The sequence below is a fragment of the Octopus sinensis genome, linkage group LG22 (assembly GCF_006345805.1).
Source record: "Octopus sinensis linkage group LG22, ASM634580v1, whole genome shotgun sequence".
NCBI lineage: Eukaryota > Metazoa > Mollusca > Cephalopoda > Octopoda > Octopodidae > Octopus > Octopus sinensis.
In genome coordinates, this window is record NC_043018.1 from 15,492,321 (window position 1) to 15,504,074 (window position 11,754).

Below are 11,754 nucleotides of genomic sequence, written 5' to 3' on the forward strand. Positions count from 1 at the left end.
AAGGACAGGCTTTATTAAAAGTTGTAAAAATTACAGCATATAAACGTGTCCCGTACTCATCAGCTAAAATACATGTGAGTTCTCTAGACATCAACCACTAGGATGTCTAGAGAACTCACATGTATTTAGCTGATGAGTACGGGACACGTTTATATGCTGTAATTTTTACAACTTTTAATAAAGCCTGTCCTTGTATGAAACGATTGTACTAAAAACCTATCCATTCTTGTTGCTTCTTTCTCGCTTATAATCACCCCACATTACTGTATTGTTAAAACAGTATAGTTTTTTTTGGTGCATCTAAGTTAGGTACCATATTCAAGTAAATTCATTTAAATTAACTTGAATCTTTATTGCTTTTTGAATATATATATATATATATATAATGTGAAGTATATCTGCACATTGTCATGCAGCTACTGTTTAAATGGGAATGGGCATTTGTACGCACAAGTACATCAGCTATTGCGATTGATACTACCCATACGTGAGAAAAAGTCTATCTTTATTTCTTCTTTTGCTGGTGTCTCAAATTTAGGTTAAATCAGTGTTTCTCAAAGGAGACGCCTATGGGACGGTCGGGCAAGTTGTTTTGAGAAAATTTGATTTAAATGTTTGGCAACTAAGCACCGTCCATTGAGCGGGGAGCGCATTGCTCATATATAAAGATATATAAAGCAATATTATTTATTTTTAATAAAAGAAATAAATTGAAGAGCCTGTTATGTATCCAAGGTCAAATTATTTGTGCATCCCAAATATGGAAGCAATTCGCGCAGCTGTTTTCACGGGAAAAGCAAACACACACACAAACATGCACGCACACACACACACACACACACACGCACACACACACGCACAGGTATATTTTATATCGGAGATTAGAGTGGATGAAAAATGCTCATTACACTTTTACTTCGACCCCTCCACCACCACCACAGACTGATTAACTTAATGTGTGTGGTTGATTTTTAGTTTGTTGGTGAATATTTATTAGTAAACGGTAGCAAATATATGTTAGTAAAAGTATTCAGACACGGTAAATAACATAGCAGAGGTGATTTAGTGGTAGTCTTTAGCTTGGTGTAAAGCGTCAGTTGGTCTGTGTATCAGAGTTTGGAACAAAAATGAGCTCAGAGAAATAACTGAGAGTAGCCATTGGAACGTATTTGGATAACATAGACAGATACAGGTATATCGAATACCATACAACATAAATTCTTGATTTATTAAAATTACCTCTGCCTCTAAAAGTTGTTTCATAATTACCATGTTACGTTTAAGGCCGTCTCCACTTGATAAGATGAGATAGTTTCAAGAATCAAAAATTCTTCATAGCTAACACACCATTAAGGAAACAGACTGATTGATTGTCTAGAGATAAGAGGATAGTCATGGACATTTGTTTCTGGCTCAGCAGCCATCATCAGTGTGACGATTGTTCAAACTTATTTCCAGTAGCCATGGGATTTAAATGGCTGAGATAATTTTAATACATCATGGTATTTGATATATATGTGTATATTAATGATCTGCTTCTGTTTCTTCTTCAGGTTCATGCATTCTACAAAAATTGCAATGGTGCTGCTTCCTGCAACTGTGCCGTTGCTGCACTGTCTGGTGATGATGTCATTGTGATTGATGGATGTGACTTAGATAACAAAGCTTCAAAATCATCTTCCTTCAAAATAAAAATGTATGTTAATGGAGAACTGACACCAGGAACTCGAGTGATACGAACCTCTGGCAAAAGTTTTGAAGTAAGTCGTTCTACTCTTTCACCTTCTTCTTCATCTTACACCTCCTCCTACTCTTTCCAGATCCTTTGTCCATCATGTCAAAATGTTGAGTTCAGTGCTGCAGTCTATTTCTTGCTTAAACAAATCTTCATATCTCCATTTGCTACTCTCCTACCACTTGTCTTCCCCTATCACTTGGCTGCCAGCTCATACTCCTCCACTTCCTCCCCCTCCCTCTTCATCATCATCAATAATTATGCATACAAGCTTGAGTCTGCAATTCATAGTGATACTCATATCTCAGCCCTGTCTCATCTCCTTCATGAAGTCCGCTAACCATTTCACCTGATATCACTTCTTAGCTGTAAGTTGAGGAGAAGGTGTATCTGCATGTGAACCCTGGTCAAGCTGTGTGTGTGTGTGTATGATCAAAAGCAAATCAACAAAGACCATCCCATCTTTTCAGAGAGATGAACTGAGGACCACACTATACCACATTATGCCTTCTTTTCTTAAGATATTAGTGTGGGATTTGAGAGCAGCTTGGCTTTTCTATCAGAATTGCACAGACATTCTCTCATTGTTTCCTCTTTATTTCTTTATTATTATATTTTACCTCAAGTGAAAAAAAAAAAAACTTAGATTCAAGAGGAGGAAGGCACCATCATGGCCTTTTGGTTATGAAGTTTACAACTCCACAGTTATTTCAATTCTGTCAGTCTGGTATGGCTGTGTGGTAAGAAGTTGGCTTTCTAACAACACAGTACCAGATTCAGTCCTACTGCATGACAAATTGGGCAAGTGTTTTCTACTACAGTTGTGAGCTGACGAAAGCCTTGTGAGAGGATTTGGCAGATGGAATCTGAAAAGAAGCCTGCTCTCTCTGGACTGGCTCCTGTGCAGGTGGCACGTAAAAAACACCATTTGAGCATGGCCATTGCTAGTACTGCCTGACTGGCCCTCGTGCCGGTGGCACGTAAAAACACCTACTACACTCTTGGAGTGGTTGACGTTAGGAAGAGCATCCAGCTGTAGAAACTCTGCCAGATGAGATTGGAGCCTGGTGCAGCCATCTGGCTTGCCAGTCCTCAATCAAAACGTCCAACCCATGCCAGCATGGAAAGCAGACGTTAAACGACGATGATATATATATATACACACAAACACACACACAATGCATGTGCGCACATATGTGTATGACCCCACCCATGCTCAACAACCAGTGCTGATGTGTTTACATCCCTCTAACTTAGTGGTTAATTTGGTAAAAGTGTTTGATTGAATAAATACCAGGCTTTAAACAATATAACTACTTGGTTTGATTCAATCAACTAAAATTCTTCAAAGCAATGCTCCAACATGGCTGCAGATTAATGACTGAAACAAGTAAAAGATAAATGATTAAGATATGTTTTTCCCATTTTTAATCCTAACTAATCCAGTTTTCCTATTTTTGTTTTGTTATGATTTTTGTTTGTTTTTTTTTTTTTTGCTCTTTTTAACAAAAATTATGAGATAGAAATGTATTCATTGAATTCTCCTAAACGAACCAAATCATTAATACAAATACCATTTGTCTTTAAATTTCAGATCCATTTCCCCACTGGAACTCATTTATTTGTAAAATTTAGATCATGGAGGAAAACAAATAATTTCATGAATGTCTGGCTTTATCCCTCTGCATTTGATACCAAGAAAACACTTGGTGAGCAATCATGTCATTTATATGCATAATTTGTATTTTTAAGTTAAAATACATTTTAACTTTCTTTCCATCGAGTTCTCTTTTGTGTGAGACTTTGTTTTAGTCGGGGTTAAAATGAATCCATCATTTCTACACTTTTACAGAATTACTTAAATGAAACCATTTTGATTTGTTTTCACGTCTTTTTTCGATGCTAGCATGGTTTCTTTTATTATGCGCCCTTTTTAAGCCTAGCCAGGCTCATGGGCCCGGTTTCCCGGTTTCTATGGCGCATGTGTTCCCTCCAGCTGGACGGGACGCCAGTCCATCGCAACGTTACTCAAGAATCAGGAAGAAAGAGTGAGAGGAAGTTGGGGCAAAAAAGTACAACAGGGGTCACCACCAACCCCTGCCGGAGCCTCATGGAGCTTTGGGTGTTTTTGCTCAATAAACACACACAACACCCGGTCTGGGAATCGAAACCACGATCCTCCGACTGCGAGTCTGCTGCTCTAACCACTGGGCCACAGCACCTCCACAGCATGGGTTAGATGAATGTATTATCGTGACGTTGTTTTACAGTTTGATGCTCTTCCTGTTGCTAACTGTTACCAGCTTTTCTTGTAAGAAAATTTTAAATTCACACATTGGAAGCACAGAACCAACAAGTGGTCCCTTGGTGAGGAATACAGCAACAATGTCATGGCTTGATGCTTGATATTGGAGAAGTACATACACACACACACACACACACGGCCTGAGGCTACAGTAGAAGACACTTGTTCAAAGTGACTTGCAGTAGGACATAATGTGAAGCTGTTAAGTACTTTAATTAATAACAAATAGATTTTTTTTTTAGCTTACAACAATAGAAGTAACATCTATCAATGCATAATATCTACTTATTCCTCAAACTAGCATGCTAGCTTTCATGTGGTTACCGAAGTTGCTAGAAGTAGCAGCCAAATTTTCTCAAATCATACACAGATACCTAGTGAAAGGACTAATATTGTAGTAGCAATTGTGGTATGTGATGTTGTGTTGGAAGGCCAAGTCTTGAGCAGTAGAGTGAGGTGGGGAATTTGGGAAGGGTGTTAATGGCTTGGTACAAAAGAACTTGGTTACAACTCGGCTCAATATACACATGCACCCACCTATACACCTATAGAAAGGTAGACTGGATGTAGAATTAACGAGTGCAATGGAGATTAAAATGTACGGCAACTTTATTAGCATCTCTCTCAACCTTTATATTTTTGTTAACTTACTATATACTGTTTCTCAAATCTTTGTTGCTATTTCTCACCTAACACCCACCCACCCCTATCCTATCAATTTTTGCCTCTTTACTTTCACTTTTATTTCTCTCTTTCTCCTCTTTCATTTTCACTCTCTCTCTACTTTCACTCATCACTTTCCTTCTCTCTCTCTCTCTCCTCTCTCTCTACTTTCACTCTCTCTCTCTCTACTTTCACTCTCTCTCTCTTTAATTCCACTCTCCCTCTACTTTCACACTCTCTTTCTACTTTCTCTCTCTCTCTCTTTCTCTCTCTCTCTCTCACTCTCTCTCTCTTTCTCTCTTTCTCTCTTTCTCTCTCTCTCTCTCTCTCTTTCTCTCTCTCTCTCTCTTTCTCTCTCTCTCTCTCTCTCTTTCTCTCACTCTCTCTCATCATGGTGCCTGTGTTCTGAGGAATGACATTACAATAGATTTGTCTTTATTCTGTTTCCCTTCTTTATTAGTAACCATATTTTCCTCTCACCCTCTCTCTCTGTTTCTTTTTCTCTTACTCCCTCTCCCTCTTTCTCTCTCTATTACTTCTCTTCATCATACTGCTTATACTCTCCCTATTCAACCATCTTACTAATAAACCATCTAACAACCCATCCATATATCTTTCTATCAATCCACCCATCCACCCGATTGTTTGTCTGTCTATTTATCTATCTAGTTATTTATTCATTCAGTTATTTAGCTATTTATCTATTTATTTATTTATTTTCAGGACTGTGTGGAACATTTGATGGCAAACGAAGTGATGACTTCGTCAATGAAGAAGGCAAACTCCTCACAAGGAAAGCGTTTTCTCTCAGCTGGAGGTATAAGACACTGTTTTACAATTCAATCACTGAAACCCCTGTGAAGTATTTCCATTGCTACTACAGTAACAGCCCTTTGCTTTTACAGTAATTTTGTTCTGTCTTGGGAGGGTCATTGCACCAATAGTAACAACACACATACACAGGTGCAATTTTACTGTAACATTCCACTTATTCAATTTCAAAGAATATTCCTACATTGAGTATTGTTATTAGAATTAAAAGTCACTCCTGTTTGTTTCACACAAGTAGAGCCATCATATGAGGAAGGTTAGAATGCATTATTTTTTTCCAGGGTTTCATAAAGGAGCCCCAGGACAGAATGTAATTATCCTCAAATTGGAAATGTGGCCCACTTAATTGTATCTTTGTGGATGGCACTAAACTGAGCAAAGGTTGGCTGGTGGTATTAAAGCAAATGACAGCTTAAGCCAAATCCTCAGAAACAATTGCAGTTTATATGATAGGCTTCTAAAGAGTTTTCTTCTACCAAATATCATCACAGAGCTTTAATTAACTTGAGGCTATGATCAAAGGTACTCATTTTCAAGATACCTCTTCACAATGGGATCAGATTCAGAGCCATGAAATCACAAGACATTACAGTCGCAATCCATCCCACACACCTCCCACAGTTACTGCCTCCCCAGTTCTACTTATAAAGTTTTGGGTCCATGCAAGGCAGTAGCAAAAGACACTTGTCCAAGTGGCCATGTAGTGGTATTGAACCTAGGATGTCATGGTTACAAAGCTAACTTTGTAATCATTTAGCCACAGTACATCTACAAAATCACTCATCAAACAAATAGTCTGGAAATAAATAATAACCAAAATATCAAGATTCCAACTGGAATAATATTAATATTAACCAAGAGCAGTGGATTGACAGAAAGATTAGAACATTAGAGAAAATGTCCAGTTTAACTTTTTACTTTCTGAGTTCAAATCCCGTTGAAGTCAGTTTTGCCTTTCATCTTTCTGATAGCCATAAAATAAAGTACCTGTCATACACTGAAGTCTGTTTATTTGACTGATCCTTTCACTTAAATTTGATACTTGTGTCTATGCAATATAATTATATAATTAACATTGAAGTTAATTGTAAATACAGTGATACTTCACAGTACAAGTTTAATTCGTTTCATGACTGAGCTTGTTTTACGATTTACCCATTTTACAAATCACTTTTTCCCGTTGAAATTAACTAAAATATAAGGCAGAAAATTAAATCTAATGTTTTGGGACTAAGTAATTGTCTGAGACAAAGAAATCCCTTATTTCCCAGTAGCAAAGGAATTTATTCAAACCCACGAATTATATAAATTATATACAATGTTTGTTTCTGTTGTAATATTTCTTAAATTTTTGTTGCACTAAAGAGTCAAACTTGAAGACACCCTCTACAATGGATACTGTCCAGAAGATTCTGATGATGAAGAAGAAAAACCAACTAATATTTATTGCAATTGTGCAAATGGTATGAATGAAAGCTGCAGCAAAGATGAATACATTTTCAAATGTGACAGAAACATCAAAAAGAAGAAAGGTAAGTAGGCAGTATTTCCAGGCGTTCGCAGCGACGTCTCTTTTTGATCCTTCGATGTCGGCTCTTCCTATCATTGCGAAGCAGAATTCGCAAAGCGTTGGATTGTTCACCCATTAACAGGGAACGTGAGCTGGGTTTAGACCGTCATGAGACAGGTTAGTTTTATCCTACCGATGCATCGCGCGTACGCGGCGCCCCGAGTCGCATCAGGGTTCTCGGCGTGCGGTCGCGCGTCGTCCGTCCTGGCCGTGCCACCGGCGTTTCTCCGGCCGACCTTAGGCGGGCATCAGCAACATCAACTCGGCTACGGCTATCCCGTCCAGTACGAGAAGAACCGTGGGATCAGAGCAACGGTTTGCGCGCTCGCTCGATAGAGCAGTGGTGTCAGGCTGCCTCTGAGCGATAACGGCTGAACGCCTCTAAGCCGGAACCGTAGCCGGACCCGAGTTGTTTTCCAAAAGCATCTCAACCTCAAGGCGCATGCCTTAGCTCGGCATTCGCCATCCGTCCATCGCGTTGCGGAGATTTTACTTTCAAGAGTTCTCGGTCGAGTGCACGAGTGCACCGAGTTATGCGGCCGGTTGATTGCCAGGGAGTAAGTCTGAGTACGATGAAGACTACAAGTGTGTGTGTCCATGTGTTATCGACGAGGCATGAAGCGGCGATTTTACTTGTTGTAGTTTGGAGAAGGTCCTTATACCAATAAGTAAATAGTTCACTGCTACCAACATTACATTACTCAGTTATAACCCAACAAAAATTAAGAATATGAAATTTGTGTTTTATGAATTTCTTTAAAATATAGCAATAAATCAATAATATTTCTACTTAAAATATAAAGGTGAAATATGATTTGCTTGAAGCATTGCATGATGTAAATATTTAAAAAGCATATTTTTATTTATTGACATCATATTACATATTTTGCCCAACTTCTCATCTGCATTTTTCTCAAAAGTTCTTTTTTTTTTTTTAACATTTATTCATTTACTTGATTCATGTTTCAGGGACTGATATAACAGATCTATTATTGGAAAATAAAGTTGCTCCTATGAAATGCGTTGTAGATGTGCCACAAGTCAATTTCACTTTTGATATTAACTACATACCACTGGTAAGTATTTTCCATTATCAACCACGAAATATTATTCAAGATAAAACATATTTCTTTCAAAATATCTTAAAATGGTTTAGATTTTAACTTTGTATTGCTGTAAGTTCTTTTGTACCAGTTCAAAATCAAACATGATAAAAATGGGGCATCCAAATATTGCATGAAAATGGAAATATAAAACCTTGATTCTTGCAGCTGTAGAATTCCTGAAACTTATGTTTTGTAGCAGTTTACAGAGAGTGGCCAGCGCCAACATCATTTTCCACTGAGTCAAAGACTGGAAATAAGAAAGGATGAAAATTTATTTCATGCTGGACACTGGCCTAAATAACTGCAATGGACCGGTTTCACTAAAGTCCCCAACGACCATAAAGTGATGACAAAATGTGCTGTAATTGTTCCAGATTTTTGTGCTATATGTATGTGTGTGTGTGTGTATGTATATGTGTGTGTGTATATGTGTGTGTGTGTATGTATATGTATGTATATATGTGTTTGTGTGTGTGTGTGTGTGTGTGTATATATATATTTACTTACAGGGAGTTAATTTTAAATCTGGCTTCACATCCATAAAGCTCTTAGTCTTATAGATTACTCATCAGACTCCAGTGGCCATGGACATATAAAAGAGGTTATATGTCCACAGGTGAGGTGTGTGGCTTAGTAGCTAAGGTATCAGCATCATGATCGTAAGATTGTGGTTTCGATTCCTGGACTGGGTGACGCATTGTGTTCTTGATCAAAACACTTCATTTCACATTGCTCCAGTCCACTCAGCTGGCAAAAATGAGTAACGCTGCAATGGACTGATATCCTGTCCAGATGGGGAGCACATACGCCATTGGAACCAAGAAACCGGGCCCATGATCCTGGCTAGGCTTTAAAAGGGTGCATTTATTTTATTTTTATATGTCCACAACCATTGGAATCTGACAAGTTATCTATAAAGCTAAGTGCTTAATGGATGAAAAACCATTGGTCACTCTATGACCTGCCATAGGATTAACCACCCGTAAATACATTACTGCACTAGAATTTAGAGGGTGCTTCTTTTTCAGATATATGATCCTCTGACAATATACAGTGAGGTTGTTGCCAGTGCCGCTGGACTGGCTCCTGTGCAGATGGCACATAAAAAACACCATTTGAGCATGGCCATTGCCAGTACCGCCTGACTGGCCCTCGTACCAGTGGCATGTACAAGCACCCACTGCACTTCAGGAGTGGTTGGCAACAGGAAGGGCATCCAGCTGTAGAAACTCTGCCAAATCAGATTGGAGCCTGGTGCAGCCATTTGGTTCACCAGTCCTCAGTCATAGAAAGTGGATGTTAAATGATGAGGAGGAGGATTGAGAAAAAAGTCATCAGAATTTTGGAAAAAATGCTTTTTATTTCTTCATTATTTTTAGCTTTTACATTCTTTTCTCGAACTTGTCAAATAAAATTTTGTGAATGTACAAACAGCTTATATATTTATATTATATATAGATATATTATATATACATTATATATAATATATATATATATATATATATATATATATTATATATATATATTATATTATATATATATATATATATATTATATATGTGTATTATATATATGTATTATATGTATTATATATATATTTTATAGATATATATTATTATATATATATACATACATATATATATATATATATATATATATGTATTATATATGTATTATATATATATGTATGTGTGTGTGTGTGTTTTATTGTCTGTTTTACTTATAAAATGAAGGAACTAAGGTTTGTTGAGTGATTTTGAATCGTTTTCATTGAAAGTAAATGTTATTTATATTTTCAGGAACCAATATGGCCCACTCCATCAGGCATAACCAAAATCAATGCAACCCACATATGTGAAACATTTATAACCACCACAAAAGCTGGTAGCCTATGTAAAGATATTGTCAAGGAAAAATTTACGACATCTTTGGCGTCTTGCATTGAAGATATTGGTGTAAGTTATTGCAATTTTGATTTATTTTTTTAATCTGGCAAAGGGTTGACAGAAATGCTTGAGCTTAGGATTAAATGTTCTGAGGTACTATTTGTTCTGGTTAATTATATTAATTATATTCTGGGCTTAAATTCAAAATAATTTGAAGAATCCTTAAACTGTCAACCAAAACTCCTTGTAACTTTTGTTGCAATTCCTTTCATTCTGAGTTCAAACCTTACTAAGAACGAATTTGCATTTTATCGTTTCAAAGTTGATAGAATACTTTATTCTTTTATCCCTGAGCTCAATATCATTCACTTCCCTAACCACCAACTCCAAATATATCTGGCCTTGGTCCTGTATCAGAAAAGATTATGAGAGGAGTGCATTGTTAGAGTCATTAGATTATTAAACAAAATAAGTTACTGTTTCCAGTACTTTGTGTTCTGAGTTCAAATTCTGTAACATTTAACTTTGTCATCCTTTCATAATCAATAAAGTAACGGGTATGTATTGCTGTTGATATGCTTGGTTGCTACCTTTCCAAAATTTCCAGGGCCTGCATATATATTTGTATACAAATGGGTGTTGCAAAGTTCCTGGCTTTAAGGGTATCACGGAGGGCCTGGTTAGAGGCTCAAACTTTTGAGTTTTTCTACAGGGCTTAGAAAAACTGAAGGCCCACTGTAATAAGTGTGTGAATCTGAGAGGGGAATATGTTGAATAGAATCGTAATTAACTGATCCCCCTGCATACACACACACACACACACACACACACACACACATGTAATTTATATGAGTTAACTTAGTAAAGACCAAGGTTCTAGTAAGCAAGAAACTGGACAGAAGCCTTCACCTTTCTGGTTAATGACCCTGCTTGATATGTAGGAAGGGTGTAGGCAGAATATTAGGAAGGTTAACAGAGGAAGAAGTGTTTGTATGTGAAAGATATGACAAATACTCAGGAAACTGATTTCCTCAAATGTACCTATGGTTCTCTGGAAATTGTAAATAATTTCTGCTAAGTAGGTGACCTAATTAGCAGGGGAGGAGGTTGTACAGAAAGTGTAGGATGGAGAAAGATCAGAGACCTTTTACCTGCATTATCATTGAAGGCAACCAAAGATCTCTCTCTCCAAGTGGAAAGAAGATCGTATGATGCATGGGTTTGAACAGAAATGTTACACTCTAGTTAGACATGGGCTCTTAATGCAAAGGACATGTGAAGACAAAAGAGGAATTTTTTTTTTCTATTCTAGGCACAAGGCCCGAAATTTTTGGGCAGGTGGCCAGTCGATTAGACTGACTCCAGTAAAAAACTGGTACTTAATTTATCGATCCAAAAAGAAAGAAAGGCAAAGATGACCTCGGCGGAATTTGAATTCAGAGCATAAGGAGACAAAATACTGCTAAGCATTTCACTCAGTGTGCTAATGTTTCCGCCAACTCGCTGCCTGAGACAAAAGAGGAATGAAGCTGGTATGCTCTGTTGTATGTGCAATGCCAATGTACATGTGCAACAGAGCACTGGAGTATTGAGCAAAAGGTTAGGCATAAGAGAAAGCATATGCAGTGTGCAAGAAAGGAGACTGTACTGATTTGGTC

General features: G+C 37.4%; 1 protein-coding gene across 1 annotated transcript in view; it reads left to right on the plus strand.

Moving 5' to 3' along the window:
- LOC115223111 overlaps positions 1–11,754 on the plus strand; it is a 305,641-nt gene that overhangs the window by 222,488 nt on the left and 71,399 nt on the right. Inside the window, exons 90-95 of the mRNA XM_036512142.1 lie at positions 1,554–1,760; positions 3,330–3,444; positions 5,427–5,520; positions 6,900–7,066; positions 8,074–8,180; positions 10,010–10,165. Coding sequence (XP_036368035.1) covers positions 1,554–1,760; positions 3,330–3,444; positions 5,427–5,520; positions 6,900–7,066; positions 8,074–8,180; positions 10,010–10,165 — 846 coding nt within the window. The remainder of the gene's footprint in view (positions 1–1,553; positions 1,761–3,329; positions 3,445–5,426; positions 5,521–6,899; positions 7,067–8,073; positions 8,181–10,009; positions 10,166–11,754) is intronic.